Below are 15,888 nucleotides of genomic sequence, written 5' to 3' on the forward strand. Positions count from 1 at the left end.
GTGACGGAGGCGGCGGCAGAGGCGGGGGGCGGGAGGGGGTTTTGGGGAGGGGGGAGGGGGGGAGGGGTGGAGAGGCGGAGCCGCCATCTTTATGCGGGGCGGCGGAGGGGTCTTAGGCCTTCCGAGGCCGTGGCCCCCACCCCAAAAAGCCGAGTCAGCCGGGGATAGAGAGCCGGGACGTTTTTATTCGGAGGAGAGGGGGCCGGGGGCGCGTGGCGGGGCAGCGAGGGCCCTCCCCCCACGCGCGCCCCCGGGCCGGGGCCCGCACCCCTCTCCGGGAAGGACGGCCGGAGCGCCTGGGCACTGGGCCGTGCCTCAGTTTCCCCCCTTGCGCCCCCTCCCCATGTGGGGGAAGCCGCCCCGCGAGGGCAGCGCGGCGGCGCCGAGGTTCTGGGGCCGGGAGCTCGGGAGGGGGCCGAGCTCCGCGGGAAGCGCCCCTCCCCCGGCCTCCCCCAGGCCTCCCCGGGCGCACCCTCTGGCGGCCGCTTTGAGGCACTGTGTCCGCGGAGGCCCCCAGGGTCCGAAGACCTGCCGGGGTGTGGAGGGCAGCAGGGGCCTGGCCCTCCCAGTTCGCCCTCCCAGTTTGGGAGGAAGCCGTCCTCTGGCCACCGTCCCGGATCTGCGGCCCCACTTCAGCGTCCACAAGCGAGGCGAGGGCTCCGTGTCGGGATCAGAGCTCACGCTGCGGCAACAGGGCAGAGGCAGGAGTTTCCAGGCCTCAGGCTGTATGTTGGGCAAACTCTAGATCCTGAGCCGGCTCTGACTTCTCCTCGGGGTGGTGGAGAGCCACCAGCAGCTGGTACGTGGCTGTGCCAAGAGTCGCCCCCACCAGAGGGGCCACCACAGGCACCCACCACCAGCCATTACCAGCACTGCAAGAGAGGGACGTAAGGAAGGCTTCAGGGGGAGTCCTCTAGCCTCTCCCTGAAGGACCAGGGGCGGTAACAAGAGAACCTCCCTAAAGCAGCCCCAGGGGGGATGGACGCCGGGAAGAGCACGTCTTGGCAATGAAGCACAGCGGTTAGAGAGGAGACCCCAGGAGAGCTTGGTCCAGCCTCTTGCCTCGGGGAATTATCTGAATATCCCCATCTTGTGATGCGGTCACAATGCCAAAAGGTAACAGGACAGACGTGCCTGAGAACACAGCCTCTACTGTTTCCGGAGAAAGGGTGGAGGAGAGAAGAAGGGGTGAGGGAGAAAAGGAGAAGCAGGACTTAGATGAGGGGCATTGTCCTGAGTCCCCGAGGACTAGGGAAGAGGAGAGAGCTGGGGACCCAGACTCAGAGGTATCAGGGGAGGGGCGAGGCTGTCTCTCACCTGAAGACGTCAGGGCCCCAGCCAGCCACGTAGGTGAAAAGCCGTGGGCCCAGGTCCCGGGCAGGGTTGAGTGGGAACCCACAGTTGGCACCCAGGGATAGCCCGATGGCCAGGATCAGCAGCCCCACAGCCACAGGCTCCAGACCTGCAGGCACTCCCTTGTTCCGTGTGTCCAGGATGGCCAGGATCCCCACAATCAGGATCCCCGTGCCCAGCACCTTGGAGTCCACAGAGGCAGAGGGGCCCCCATAAGCCGTCAGATGACCCAGCTGCCCTTTCTCTCCCAAGGACCCTAGGCCACCACCTCATGTCCTCTGACTTTGTCCAACGCAGGCAACTGGGGTGGGGATGCTACAGAGACAGACTCAACCCCGTATCCCACCCGGAGCCCGAACAATAAGTAGTCTGGGAGCCCAGGGGACAAGGGCAAAGACTGGGGCCTTCCCAGGTCTCCCCCTCACAACTACCTGATCCAGGAAGCCATTGTTCAGGGACAGGTAAGGGGCAGGATAGGTGGCAAAGATGGAGGCGGTCTCCTTGGGGCCAGTCACCGTCAGGTTCCCGCCTGTATAGTTCTGTAGGGCATCTGCAGGAGGCAGGGGAGGCTCAGGACTTCCATCTTTGTCCATTCAAAACCATTGCAAGGCAGTCCCGGCCACACCCAGACGGCCCCGACCCTGTTACCGTAGTAGACAGCATAGGTGGCTCCAGAGGCACAGAAAGCAGACAGAAGCTGCACCAAGCAGTAAACGGGGAACTTGGCCCAGGGGAGGCGTCCCAGCAGGCACATGGCCAGGGAGAAGGCTGGGTTCAGGTGGGCCCCTTCAAGGATCGGGAAGAGAAAACCAACATCCATTAGGCGTGGCCTCCTGGTGCTCACCAGGTCCCGCTGCTGTTGTGTTACAACTCTCAAGGCAGATGTTACTTGTCCCCACCGGGTGAGCGGCTCAGCTCTGAGACATTCTGCAGCTTGCTGAGCTCACACAGTAAAGCCCAGGGTCTGCCCGCTCTTTCTACTACGTGTTTGTGTCTTGTGATGAGGCTCAAGGCAGACACACTGGCCCCTGGCACAGCATGTGCCTGGGGCACAAGAAGGTGAGGCCCCGGGGCAAGATGACACCGAGGCCTTCAGGCGGGGGACACAAGAAGACAGACTTACCCTAAAGCCTTGCCACAGCTCCCTGCCTAGGTGAGTGGAGGAGAGAGACACGGAGGGGAGGGGCTGGCCCGGGCCAAGGCATATCTGGGTCCAGGGCACTAGTCAAGCTCAAGGAGACAAGTCCATGAGTCACCGTCACCACACACTCACACATGCACGTGGCCAGACCCCACCCTCCTCACCTGAAACGTTACCACCCACGTAGATGGCTATGGTCACGGCCAGAGAGCCAGCCAGAAACATGGTGAAGAAGTTGCCTTTGGTTTCTCTACTGGTGACAGCCTGGGCTCCAGCCCCCTGGGTGAGCAACTGGTGGGGAGAGGGAAGATGAGGAGCGGAGGACCAGGCATGGGGAGCCTGGAAGCCTGGAGCAAGGCTGGGAAGGGGAGCAGCTGAGAGAGAGAGGGCACCAAAGTAACGAGGGGTCAGCAAGAAAGGGGGAGGAGCAATAGAGGGAAAGGAAACAGAGGAACTGTGGGGGAGGAGTGAAGACTGGGAAGGGAGAGATGGACGGGGGCTGGAACCGAAGGGACAGAGATGATGCATAGTTGAATGAAGTGAGACACCAGGAGAAAGAGATAGAGGCAGAAACGTTCGCCCTCCTCCCCTCTTTCCTTCCCCCGTTACCCGGCCTACCATGAGCACAAATACACCCAGAAACTCTGCCAGGCACTGCCGGGCCAGGTGGCTGCGGATCCGGAGCCGGCCCTTGACGTCGGCCAAGGGCTGGCTCTGCAACATGGTGGGGACGCCTTGTCTCTGGCTGCTGCCACACAACCACAACCACTGCCTGCCAGGGAGCGGGGGAATGATAAGGGAAAGACTTTAAAACCAATTAGCGCAGCGCCTGAACAGCAATGTCTGCACACGTGTGTAGGCTAGCGAGCGTAGAGATAGTAGAGATAACAGGAGAATGTCCAAGGGCCGGCTCTTGGACCAGAGCCTGGAGTTTGCCCAGGCTGTGTCTCTTCCATCTGTCATCCCCGTTCCTCCCAAGAGTAGCCCCCTCCTGTGCCGATGGGTCGGAGGAAGTATCCTGTGCCAGCCCTTGGCCTCAGCAACCTGCTCCCGCCCCGCCCCTGGTGATCTGGAGAGCCTCAGGACTCGCCAAGGCCGCGCAGCTACTTAAGGGAGACGTCTGAATTCAGATCCAGACCTTCTGACTCTCTGTCCCCTGTTGCACAATGTCACTCGTGTGGAACATGAAGCTTTCCCCCCAACCATCTGGATGCTTGCAGAACGCCACGGGCATCCAGAGAGGCTGGGCTGAAGACCGGAGACTGCAGAAAGAAAACCCGCTCATGCGATGCTTGCGCTTCCCTCACGTGGAGTCCCACCTCGGTTAGAGTGCCCTAGCTCTGCCTTGGCTCCAGACGTGCTTCACACTCGCACCGAGCCCCACCTCCCTTTCTCTGGATGCTTGTCACCCCCAGATTCCGCCTAACACACAGCAACTTCCTGGTTCTTATTGCAAGCCTCCAGTTAGGTTCATTCCACTAGGAGTCAAATTCTAGACGCTGGAGAAGCGGCGGTAAGCAAACACATTGCCCGCTCTTCTAGAGCTTATGTGCCGGTAGGTGGAAACACATACATTTACAAAATCCCGTATATAGTTCATGAGGTTCTCGAGCACTGGGCCACGGGCTCTGGCACAGTCCTGGGCACATCTGTTCACGATACTCCTTTACTAGGTTTCGTGGGTAAAATGCTCTACCCGGATGCCCTGTTTGGGACCAATGCACCCATTTCCCAGCTGCTGGGACTACCAGATGCTGATTGCACACAGCTGCTTCCCTCATGGCAATGCCTCCCATGGCAGGAGACAGCCTCACCCAAGGTCACACGCCCTCCTGTAGGGCCTGTCGACGACGGTTGATGCGGGATACAAAGACCTGGCCTCTCTGTCTCAATATGGAACGACCCTGAAGGGGCCACTCCAACTTCCAAGTTCCCCACAGGATCGGCCGAAGCCTCTCTTGTAACCTCATTGCATGTCAGTTTCCCCGTTTGCCTGACCTTGCCTTCCTCACTTCCTTACAGGTGCATCCCGCGAGCACTAGCACTTCCCAGTAAACCTTGTTCACGTAGCTTCTCGTTGGAGTCTTTCTCCAAGGAACCCAATTTAAGCCTGTTGGTTTCAGACGTGGTTCCACAAATTCTAGAATGAATCTGGGTGACTGTTCACAGTCTGGCTGACAAGAACCCACGGTAGTAGGTAGAATACTGATAGTCTCTAGCTTGCTGAGGTGGGACAGTTATGAAAATTGTCAGCAGTGGCCGGCTGCGAGGGGTTACTGGTTGAAAGGATATGCGTTAATGGTCTCTGCAGCAGTTGAGAGCCTGAAGGAAATAGAAACTAAGTCCACAGAACTGATCAAGTCCAGGCAGACTGTGAAACCAGATGGCCCCACGACAGCCCTTAAGGGAAGCCTAACCTGTATCCAGTGGGCATCAGAGTGGAGGGCCAGCTCCAATGTTAATTGTTGAGAAAGAATTCTCAGCCCCAGGCTTCCTATGCCAAGGCTAGGTATTTTAGGACCCTAACCTTGAGGAGGTTAGGGTAGGATCCCGACATTTGAAATGGGGACATCTGGGTAGATGCAAATGAGAATCTTGAATCTCGATTCCTCTGAACCCTCCCTTATTTAGATTTTTCCTTTGTCTTGAGCGTTCTGAAATAGTGGGTTTATTTTCATCCTTGGTATTTAGCATATGGTGGGTCTCTCAGGTTAGAAGTAAATATTCTTCACTTCTGGGATACTTTCTTGGTCTGTTTCATTGATGGTTTGTACCATTCCAGTTTTATTTTTTTTCCTATTTTCTTTGAAAATAATCTTTTTAAATCCAAGTATAGTTAACATATAACATTACTTTCAGGTGTGCATTGCTGCCTGTTTTCTATATATCTATTACTTGGTCTACCTTCCTGGAGAGTTTCTCAACTTTGTTGTCAGAATCGTTTTATAGATTTTCATTTCTGCCATCACATTTTTTTTTAACTCCCCAAAGTTTATTCCTTTTCATAGGAGTATGTTCTGGCTGTATGGACGTATCATCTTATATTTCTAAAGACATTAAAGACGTATCCTTGCTAAATTTTCATCTCTCTGCAGACTGTTTCTCCCAAGTTGCTTCTTTAGTTTGTATGCGTCTCCAGCTTTCAAGCTGTGAGCCATCCACAGATGTCCACTAGTCTCCAGCTCCGTGTGTTTCTGTGATGCTCTGAAAAGCTGATTAGAAAAATCAATCGCATTCTTACATGTTAGAAGTTAGAGAGGGGAGAAACAAAAGTGGGAGTATATGTTCTACCAAATACAACTACACAATTTTAAGATGTGATATGGGCACAGAGGTACACAAATAGATTAACAGAAAAGATAGACCCAGCACAACGATCTGTGTATAAAATATATTTATAGTATTTGTATATACATATGCATATGTATTTTTCCAACTAGAAAAAAACAAAGTTGGTCCCCTGATTCATAGATTCATAGCAAATAGGAAGATACATTACAGGTGGATTTAAAACCAAAACGCAGGGGCGCATGGTGGCTCAGTCAGTTAAACATCCGACTCTTGGCCTCGGCTCAGGTCATGACCTCACAGTTCCGTGGAGTTGAGCCCCACATTGGGCTCCTTGCTTTAGCTGTTCCTCTGCCCCTCCCCCACGCACTCTCTTTCCAAATAAGCATTAAAAAACAAACAACACCCAAATGTACAAAGCAAACCTAGTAAAATCTGTGAAGGAGAAATAAAGGAGAGGGTCCTTTCAACCTTGGGTAGGGAGGTGTCTAAATGACACAAAGAGCACTAACCATAAAGAAAAATATAAACTTTGCTATGGTAAGTCAACTTCTGTTCACCAAAACATATAATAAAAAGACAAAATTTCATCAGTGTATATCTTCTTTGTTCTTGTGATATGCCTCCTTAGAAAAATCCCTTTATCGTGTGTCATTTTAGTAAAGTTTCGAGGAAACAGAGGTAAACATACAAAATCAGCCCCTCCCAGCCACAGTACTAAAAGAGTTTTTAACGAGAAAAAAAATCTAGTAATGTTTGTCCTAGGTATATTTTCTCCAACATACATTAAAAAGAAAAAAAAAAAAAGAACATAGCCAGTAAAGGAAGAAATATTTGCCAGTGTATTCCCTCAAATTCTCTCATGAACTGCCCCATCCTAGGGAAGCAGCCATCACCCATTTCCACACAAGCTTCCTCTTTTGAGAATTTTTTTTTTTAATTTCTTAAATGTTTTAATTTATTTTTGAGAGAGAAAGAGAGCGCCAGCAGGGGAGGGGCCGAGAGAGAGAGAGGGAGACGCAGAATACTAAGCAGGCTCCAGACTCCAAGCTGTCAGCACGGAAACTGACGCAGGGCTGGAGCCCACGAACCGCGAGATCCTGACCCAAGCCAAAGTCAGACGCTCAACCGACTGAGCCACCCAGGTGCCCCCTCTTTTGAGAATTTGTGCATTCCCCGATAGAACTCTTCCTGGAGTTGTCTCTATAGTTATCTCTTCCACAAGAATAATCTACCGGGGACCTGACCCTATTTATCAAATCAGGTTTTGGAACCAGAAAAAAGTTAAAGAAGAAGGTGGCCGTGGGCCAAGATGATCTGGGAACCCCTGGATGGTGCTAGAAAGTGGAACAGCCTGGACAGAACTAAGACCAAAGAATTAGCATAAATAAAGGTTTTATTGGTCACTTTGGGTGAGTCACATACTGACATACCCCCAATTCACTGCTCCGCACACCCCAGGCCGAGGTGGCAGGAGGAGACACGGATGGTGAGCGAAGCGTGGAAGGGATCTGAAGGCCGCTGAGGCTTAACAAGGCTACCGGGGCCGGAACCAGCGTCCTAGGAACAAATCCAGGATGGAATAGGTGTCATCCAGGGCTGGAGGTGCTGGTGATTCTGGATCTAAGGAAGAAAGTGATACACACAGACACACTAAATGAAAGAGGATGAGCAGAGGACAAGGAGAGGAATAATATTAAAGGCTAGAAAAGTAAGGGTTCCCCTTTCCCAAGGAACTAAGAGACAGACCCTTTTGTTTTTTGTTTTGTTGTTTTTTTTTTTAATTTTTTTTTCAACGTTTATTTATTTTTTTGGGGACAGAAAGAGACAGAGCATGAACGGGGGAGGGGCAGAGAGAGAGGGAGACACAGAATCGGAAACAGGCTCCAGGCTCCGAGCCATCAGCCCAGAGCCCGACGCGGGGCTCGAACTCACGGACCGCGAGATCGTGACCTGGCTGAAGTCGGACGCTCAACCGACTGCGCCACCCAGGCGCCCCGAGACAGACCCTTTTGATTCACACTCTTCACTCACCATCTCTAGGGCCGCCGTCTGCTTCTTGATGGGTTACTGTGGTCTCTGTCCGGCCCTCGCTGTCCACCACAGTTCGGCGCTCCTCTACTGTCTACGAGGAGAAGCCCCAACCAGATCTCTAACATCAATAAAGGTGAGCCCACTGGTTTCTTTACCTAGATCGCGCTCTCCATGGCATCCCCTGGCCACAGTTCCTTTTACCCCTCTCTTCCAACTCACCCCATCTGGCTTAGTGATCTTGGTCACAGAGACGCTCTTGAAATAGGATTTGGGCTGAGGCTGCAGAACTGGACCGAGGCCCTCCTGGGAAACCTGGGAATCAAGATCTAGAAGGGCAGAGAGAGGAAACACAAAATCAAGAGTCCAAGGGAAAGAAGGGGTAAAGTGTGGCAACAATAACTTCAGAGGAGAAGAGAGGGCAGGTTAAATGTCCTCTACCTCCACACTCACCGTTGTCTTCTCTGGCTCTAGAATGGGGGGGCATAGGCCACAAATCATCAAACTGCAGAAGAAGGCAAAGGAGGTGAAATGCTACCTTTCAACCTGAAATTGGAGAGGTCGTAACCCAAAGGTTCCAAAACTACCTTTCCCTGGGAGAGAGAATCCCACCTAGGACAGCTTTTGTTTTACTCATCTCTTCCTCTTCCTACCTGTTTTCTCTCTTCTTCTACCAAGAGAGCTTTCCTGAATGGACCCTTTCTATCCTTCCTGACAATCCTGCCTTGTCCCAGAATTGTAACAGACCAGTGATTTTTTTTTTTAGAGAAAAAGCAGACTCCCCCCCCCCCCCCCCCCCCCCCGCTGCCAAAATCCTACAAGAAGCTTAGTATAGAAAACAGATAAACACACTAAGTGGAGAGCCTGGGATCCCACCCCGTTAGATTCTCGCACGGCTGCCAGCCCTTGCCCTCCATTAGCTGTCTCCCACAGGCTCTCACTCTGTCCAGAAGCACTCACCAGACCACATGGCCTCTGGGAGCCCCAGTCCGGCGCTGGTTTGGGGGATTCACTTCTTGCATCACTCTCCAAGCCCCCCCCAAAGATCCTGGGCTGGTGACTATCTGGATACTTAAGCATTGAGTCCCGGAGAGTCTGTCCCTCCTGCCGCCTCTCACCAGGTATCTCTGACTCAGGACCAGGACCAGGAAGTTCTGCAGAAGGTGGCAGATCGGTGCTGGGGGTGGGACAGGACTTGGGCTCTTTGAAACCTCAATATCATCCATCTTGTCACACATCCCCCCCACCCCCAACCCCCAGCGAATCTCGGCAGGCTAATGTCACCCTCCAACCCATCAGGAACCACAGGTTGACCGGGGACAGCCACACACCAGGAGGGCGGGAAGGCAAGGTCCAGGCCCCCATCTCGCTGAAGATGTTGTTAAAATCCTGTATTAGGTTATCAAAGCCGAAGTTCTCATGGAAACGCATCCCTCCTCCCGGGCTGAAGCTGAAGCCGAAGCCAAATTCCTCCGGGGGCTGCGGACCCTCAAACCTCGAGCTCCCACGGCCCCACGTGGCTCCTTCTTCTTCCTCTTCTTCATCATCCTCATCTTCATCTCGAGTCATCCCTCCAAAAAAGGGGTCTCTGTGGCTGGGAGTGAAGGCAGATCGACCAGCAACATTTTAGTACTTTAAGCCATAAAGTCAGCTCGTGGGCGGCAGAGCGGGACGCGAATAGGGTGTGCAGAACGGAGGTGAGGGTTGGAGGGCTGGCCCTGGGTTTTTGTTCGCTTCGTGGGTGTGGATGTGTTTTCTACGGGAGGCCGTCGGCTTTTTGCTTTGTTTTCGTTTCTATCAACGCCAGTCCTCACCTGGCGGCCCCCCGCAGTGACCCAGGGCCCTGCTCACCTGCCCACTGTCCCCCCCCCCCGGGCCCCTGTTGCATCACCCCAGACCGCGGTTATCCCCGCCCCCGGCGGCCGCCCAGCGCGGCGCCCTCAGTCCGGCCTGCAGCGGGTGACGGAGGGCGGAGGAGTGCGGTTTCCCCTGGGCGTTAGGGCTCAAGCTCCCCTCAGAAGACCCCACCCTCGTCCGATCCCGACCCACTCTAACCTCCGAGGTGGAGAAAGGCCGAAAAAGCCCCGAAAGAGATCAAAGAGGCTCATCCCCGAGTAGGGACTCGAACCCGCGGACCCCACCGAGGCCCATTCGCACCCGGCGGCAGCCCGGGCCCCGCGACCGGAAACTGAGCGAAGCGTCGGGCCACTTGCCGGAAAGCAGGGCTGCAAACGAGCACACTGTCGCAAAACGGCCGTCAGCGCGGCGCGGCGCGGGCGGGGCGGACAGCGCGACTCGGTCCGGGCGGCGAGCGGGCGGGCGTCCCGAAATCGCGTCTCCCGAAGCTCGCCCGCCTCACGCGCCGCCACCGGATGGCCTGGGCGCTTCGACGGCGTGAGGCTGCGCGGGGCCGGCCGCCGCCGCCAGGGGGCAACCGCCGCCCGCGCTTCTGGTCTGAGTTCCCCGGTCGGTCTCGGTCGGGGACGCACGGACCTAGCGCTCTCCCGCTAAAGTGGTGTCGTTAAGCGGAGTCCTGAGCCCACCGGGCAGGCTCTGCGACCAGCAGGGCAAAGGCTCGGTGAGAGGGCGAGGGGAACCCAGGGAAGGCTTGCGGGGGGGGGGGGGGGGGGGTTTGGGGCGTAAATACCCCCCCTCCTGTCTCCGAATTTTCCAGCCTGCCGTTCCCTGCACCCCCGCCCCCCACCGGGCCCCGGCCTTGGTCTCCAGACCCCTCCCGTACAGAGAACTGCCGAGAACTGCTGCGCTGACCTCCAGGTTCCCAATCTGACAGCTGCAGGTCACCCTGCCTTCTCTGCAGCTCATTTGCCCGGACCCATCTGCATTACACTTGGGTTCTTAAAAGCCGTTTTTTTCCAGCTCCTTAATCCTCTCCCTTTCCACCCAGTATCTGCTCCCACTCCCTCCACAGCCCGAAATCTGCCGCAGATGAGCAGCTTCCGGAGGAGATGCGAATTTGGGTGGTTCTTTCTAGGCTGTGAAGTTCTTGGGGGAGGAGGGCAGGGAATTCCCTTAGAGCAAAATACTAGCAGCACTTTTAAGGGCAAAGAGCTCTTTTTATTCCATGGCCTTCGGGGAGCCTGGAGCCCGCTAGAGGCCCGGCTGGTGTGTGATGCTCATTCACCAAGCTGGTCACTGACGAGACTGAGGAAGTCCTAGACGGAGCAAGAATGGGCAGAGGCTGAAGGTAGAGGTTTTCTTTTTATATATACAAGACACATTAATCCATTAAATTTGAGGACACAGTACAAAAAAAAAAAAAAAAAAAAAAAAAACCAAAACACTTCAACTAATTCATCTGACAATGCTGTTCATATTCATGACGCCATTTTTTGTTGTTGTCTTGTTTCCTAATAATAAAGGAGGAGACTCAGGGCTGTTGGGCTGATATATATTTGGGGGTCCCCCCTCCCCACCTCATCCATACACCACCAGGGTGAACAGGAGGAGAAGGAAGGCAGGGCCCACAGCAAAGTTTCATAATCTTGAATGCAAGGGGGGAGGAAGAGAGGAAAGGGGGGAGGGAAAGGAGAAAATACAAATCCTATAATACATACAACAGAGTGGGGGGTGGGATGGGAATGGACAGACATGAAGCTGAGGCATGGGGTGGGCTGCTGGGGGTGGGGGGGGCAGCAGACCCCCGCCCCCACATTCCTTTCTTTGATGCCGTTTCCGTAGTTGCCAGGCTGAGAAGCCCTCTCAGAAGATGGGACCAGGAGAAGAGGCTCAGGGCCTCAGTTGGCCCCCCAGCTGTAGCTGTTGTAGGCAGACTTGTTGGTCTGGGGCTTCTGCGGGATGGAGCTGGTCTGGCTACGTTGCCCGCTGCCCGTCTGCAGGGAATGGGACGATGAGGAGGAGGAGAAAGGTGTCTAGTTAGTGGGACAGATCTGTGACATCTTCACATGCAGATCTGGAAACTCTTGCTCTCCCCTTGCTTAGAGAAACTGCTCTGAGGTTTACTTCCAAACCACAGAACATTTAATTTCTATAGCTGCTAGGGTGCCTCGGACAGGGAAGAAAGCATTTCCAGCCTTTAAACAGGGGAACGATGACAAGACGGCAGGACCTTTTAGAGACAAGACTGTGAATGAGTTCTACCCACTTTCCACCCCACCTTCTCCCCTACCCCCACTGCTGAGAAAAGGCTACTCTCTCTAGAGAGTTATGGCCTCTTGGAGATGAGTGACCACAAGATGATTTCGTTTTCGCTGATCCCATGAATACCTCAACTGGGAAGGCTGTCTCTGACAGCAAGGCAGCCCTTACTTATCCCAGCTCCCCAGCTCCCTGGGACGCAGGAGAGGTCACCTGTACCAGCCCATGCCCCCCCCGCTCCCCCCATTGCACAGCGGAGAGCCCATTTCAGCCAAAAGGCAGGAGAGAGAGTCTGAGGCCCCAGGCTCCAGACGCTGGCCCAAGAATCCGTTCCGTTCCAGTAACCAAGTGTTTCCAGAGTCGCGGAAGGGCAGAAAGAAAAAGAGGGCACTGGGGAGGGGAGGGCAGGAGAGGAACAGGAGGCCAGAGAGCTCAGCAAGGTGTCTGTGTCTGTGTGTCCTGATCTGTGACGGTGCAGCTTTTTGTCTTCGAGTTCCCTGAGGCTGTGGAGGTGAAGTGGGGGCCGGGAAGGAGTGGGTTCAAGCACATCATCATTCAGTTTCATTACCTGCTCCTCCTGCTGGCGCGGGCAACACAGAATCATCTGCAAATATGGTAGCTGAGGCAGAACCAGGATATATGGAAAATAAAGGGACAAACTTTGACAATAGAACTCCACCATTAGAAGGGAAAGCTACAATGTTGGGAAGGGGGGAGGCCGGGAGAGGTCAGAGGGTAGGTGTGACCCAGGTCTGATGGGATGAGGGCAGCTGTGCTACAGGAGGTAGAGGAGAAAGGCACCGAAGGAACCGGGCGAAGAAGGTTTCAGCCCGGCCCCTTCTCTGACCACTCCTCTGCCGGCAGCTTGTGTCGTGTGCGCTCGTGTCTGTCTGTGCTGTGTGCCCATGGCTGGCGCTGGGAGGGGTGGGTGAAGGTGGTGGTGAGGAAGGGTAAGAGAAGGAAAGGGGGGAGTTTCAGGGGACAGGAAGGAAGAGGAAGGGAAAGGAGAGGGGAGAGCTATTACCTGGCCGTCCTGCTGCAGGTGGTGGTGGAGGATCTGGGAGTGCGGCTGCTGATGGGGGGTCAGAATGTGCATGAAAGGGGCAGGTGGGTAGGCAGCAGCTGTGGCTGGATTGATGGGCCCCCCACTTCCTAGGGCTGAAGGCAAGTTGAAGGAGGCAGCAGGAGTGCCGGAATGAAAACCTTGTTTCTCGAAGGACTGCTGTCCAGGGGGTGGGGAGAGACAGCAAAAGGGGTCAGCAAACCAAGCCCTGGACTCTCTGAGCCCAAGCCCTCCACCCACTGAGAGCAGCACGCAGCAAAGGAGGCGCACCGCACCTGCACCAGGTGCCCGGGTCTGCCTCCGCTGTGCTCTTTGGGAGCCGTGTGATCCTGACAACAGTACTCCCTCTCTGCCTCCGTCCTCTCCTACGTGAAGCAGGGGTGCCGTGGACTCCCTAGCCGTGGGGACCACACGACAGGACGGGTGTGAGGCTGCCCTGTGACTCTACAGTCGCAGACCATCTGCAGCTGCTCCCCTACTGCCACCCTGGAGCTTGGCCACGAAGCACTCCGCCAGGACTCCTGATACTTCACGGTCGCTCCCACTGTGTCTTTACAAAGACTGGATCGCACCAGCTTCCCTTCAGTCCGTACTCGTCATCTTGGAAAGTTACAAGAAGGCTGGCGGTGGGCAAAGTCAGGACAGCTGCACAGTAAATCCCGCATCACAGCGACCGGCCACACCTCCCCTTCCTGAACACTTCTCTTGCTTGTTCTCAGAGGGCTAACTCCAAACTTCTAGGAATTGAAATCTAGAGACCACTCATTTTCTGGGATGGGCTTCCTGACATCTCTCAGGTTGTTCTTGTTCACTGAGCTTCTGTCATTGCAACGCCACCTCCTCTGCGTCCGTTATCTTTCCACCTGTACCTCGAGCAAGGCACCTACCTGGGTCTTGGAGTACACAGAACCCGAGATATCTGGCACGCCCGTGTTACTGGAGGTGACTGACACACCTGGGGGAGGAGGAAACAGGAGTTAGCTCAGCTGGCTGCCTGGCCCCCCTCTCGGGGGGAGACGGTCTGCGCAGCCTCTAGCTAGAGCACTGCAGGGGGTCCTGCTGTGTTTCCAGCTCAGGTCAGTCCTGAGAGATGAGGGTTCATGCCCCAAGTCTGCCCTTTCCAGGTGCGTACTGAGTATGTATGTGAGGGGGCGAGTGAGGGGAGCTGCTTTTTGTGGGGCAAGGCTACAGGCAAGCCTCACCAGCATATACCTTTCAAGATGCTTTTGTGCCAAAGCCCAAAAGAAATGTATTAAATGTTTAACATCCGTTTCAAATCAACGCACCCAGAGTCCACTCAGTCCTGCTCCTGAAGACAGGTAGTCTGGGATCTTCCTGTTCACAAAGAGACACTTTTGGGCTCAGGACTGCATGCTTTCGCAGCCTAAGGTAAGCACCCAAGGAGCATTCCAGTCCGACCCCAAGAGCACGGCCCGTTGTCAGTCTTGGCTCACCTGGCCCCGCGTCTCCAATCCTGGCGCTTCTAGGCCACGTACTTAGGATTTAAAGAGCCCACACAGAGGTGCATTTCCAGCTAAGTAACTGAGGCCCAAGCACGGGGAGGTGGGGAGGGTAAGGAAGGGAGTGGAGTATGTTGTCTCCTCCAGTCCAGGTGGAACACAAAATCCGACGTCCTCGTGCTTTACACCCTGAGCTTCTCCCGGGGACACAGGCTCTCATCCATACTCCCAATGACTTGTGTTCCCCGGGTAAAAACTCCCTGCCACCAGGGCCACTCCAAGGAAACCAGGACAGCATATTCCTCATCTCGATTTCTAGTCCTTAAACTGAAATACACACTGTACCCTGGGGTATGGGGCAATGGATCGAGAAAAAGCCATCAGATAAAATAATCCAGCGTCTTACTAAACAAATTTTCTGCAAAGATGTGAGGAAAAGCATTTCAAAATTAACTCAGAATTTAAAACACACTTAAGATATAGTCGATCTCATCACAGGAGATAAAATGAAACTTCAGAAAAACTGCATTTCAGCCTGTGTCCCTGGATCCTTCTCCTGCTGTTCGAGGCCCTCGGATGCAAGAGCTTCTCAGAAGCACCGTGCCAAAGTGACCAAATCACAAGTGCCCCCACAACTCAAGAGCAGTTCCCCCGTCAAAGTCCAGAACCCAAATCCTCCCAATGCCTAGGACGGAGGCAGCCTCCCAAGGTGGAGTCCACCTTGGACAACCACTTCAGGATCTTCCCGGTACGTGTGGTGTCTTCACCTGGAAGCCCCGCCCATAGCACAAACCCAGATCACGCCAAGAAGGTGCCAAAGAAAAATCGCACAACTGCAGAGACAGCGTGGAAAATACCACCCCTTCCAAGCAGCAATTCTCCCCTCAGAGGCCCTGAAGGAGAAGGAGGGATGATACAGGGACTAACGGGGTAGTGCCTTCCCTTCCCTTCTCAAACCCCAGGTGCCCGTGTGCCAGTCACTGGTGGCGGACCTGACTTTAAGGACAGTTCATCTGCTACAGCACCGAGGAGGTTTGTGCGGAGGGCCGACAGTGAGGTGGGACGGACGGGATACAAACGTTTTTGAGAGAAATGAGAGACGATGATTGATCTTTACTGCAAAGGTTCTAACGCCTTGTGGACACCCTGGGCCACCCCATGCAGGACAGGACAAATGGCTAACTGGCTTCTCGAGCTGGGTGGTAGGGAGCAATTTAGCTCCGGAGTGCCCCTGCCACACACACCTGGGCTCAGTCTTCCCAGAGGCCGGACCAGCTAAAATCCAGCTTCTAGTCCTGAGGCCGCGGTCCGGGTGTTGGGCGCAAGGACTGGAGACGCAGGACACGAGAGAACACCGCAGCAGCCCTAACAGCCTGAGTGTGAGCACTAGAGGCCCTAGACGTGACCTGTGTGGCTGCCCCACTTCCCCTGCACCT

The 15,888-nt window shown here is 54.8% G+C and overlaps 3 protein-coding genes and 1 long non-coding RNA gene across 34 annotated transcripts in view; 1 reads left to right on the top strand and 3 right to left on the bottom strand.

Annotated features, from left to right (window-relative positions):
* Positions 1-165: 165 nt before the first annotated feature.
* Positions 166-7,328, bottom strand: AQP10 (aquaporin 10). Of its 4 annotated transcripts, XM_040452823.1 has the most exons (8): positions 7,216-7,328; positions 3,633-5,706; positions 3,113-3,266; positions 2,659-2,785; positions 2,002-2,139; positions 1,785-1,903; positions 1,318-1,535; positions 166-872 (listed from the first exon to the last, which is right to left on the bottom strand). In XM_040452823.1, the coding sequence occupies exons 2-8, from the start codon at positions 3,698-3,700 to the stop codon at positions 719-721; spliced, it is 978 nt and encodes a 325-aa protein (XP_040308757.1). In that variant the 5' UTR covers positions 3,701-5,706; positions 7,216-7,328; the 3' UTR covers positions 166-718. The 4 variants fall into 4 exon arrangements, with proteins under 4 accessions (XP_040308757.1, XP_040308755.1, XP_040308756.1 ...); XM_040452821.1 differs by having other exon boundaries at positions 2,659-3,266; XM_040452822.1 differs by having other exon boundaries at positions 2,659-5,706.
* HAX1 (HCLS1 associated protein X-1) lies at positions 7,161-10,029 on the bottom strand. 2 transcript variants are annotated; one of them, XM_040452842.1, is made up of 7 exons: positions 9,869-10,029; positions 9,145-9,407; positions 8,774-8,967; positions 8,255-8,318; positions 8,036-8,142; positions 7,817-7,907; positions 7,161-7,405 (listed from the first exon to the last, which is right to left on the bottom strand). In XM_040452842.1, the coding sequence occupies exons 1-7, from the start codon at positions 9,919-9,921 to the stop codon at positions 7,320-7,322; spliced, it is 858 nt and encodes a 285-aa protein (XP_040308776.1). In that variant the 5' UTR covers positions 9,922-10,029; the 3' UTR covers positions 7,161-7,319. The 2 variants fall into 2 exon arrangements, with proteins under 2 accessions (XP_040308776.1, XP_040308777.1); XM_040452843.1 differs by having other exon boundaries at positions 8,267-8,318; positions 9,869-10,024.
* A 110-nt stretch (positions 10,030-10,139) lies between these two features.
* On the top strand, positions 10,140-11,138 carry LOC121015680 (uncharacterized). Its single transcript, XR_005783924.1, has 2 exons — positions 10,140-10,391; positions 10,488-11,138. It is a non-coding gene; the product is annotated as an uncharacterized LOC121015680 (long non-coding RNA).
* UBAP2L (ubiquitin associated protein 2 like) overlaps positions 10,864-15,888 on the bottom strand; it is a 40,478-nt gene continuing 35,453 nt past the window's right edge. For 6 of the 27 annotated variants that reach the window (XM_040452785.1, XM_040452792.1, XM_040452789.1 and 3 more), the window contains 3 exons: positions 13,880-13,947; positions 12,954-13,151; positions 11,790-12,548 (listed from right to left, as the gene is read on the bottom strand). In XM_040452785.1, coding sequence (XP_040308719.1) covers positions 12,060-12,548; positions 12,954-13,151; positions 13,880-13,947 — 755 coding nt within the window. In that variant the 3' untranslated portion in view covers positions 11,790-12,059. Of the gene's footprint in view, positions 10,987-11,206; positions 11,665-11,789; positions 12,549-12,953; positions 13,152-13,879; positions 13,948-15,888 lie in introns of those variants that run through there. The other 21 variants (XM_040452805.1, XM_040452799.1, XM_040452798.1 and 18 more) reach the window with 9 other exon arrangements.

Source organism: Herpailurus yagouaroundi, unplaced genomic scaffold (assembly GCF_014898765.1).
Source record: "Herpailurus yagouaroundi ecotype Mexico unplaced genomic scaffold, PumYag 207, whole genome shotgun sequence".
Lineage (NCBI taxonomy): Eukaryota > Metazoa > Chordata > Mammalia > Carnivora > Felidae > Herpailurus > Herpailurus yagouaroundi.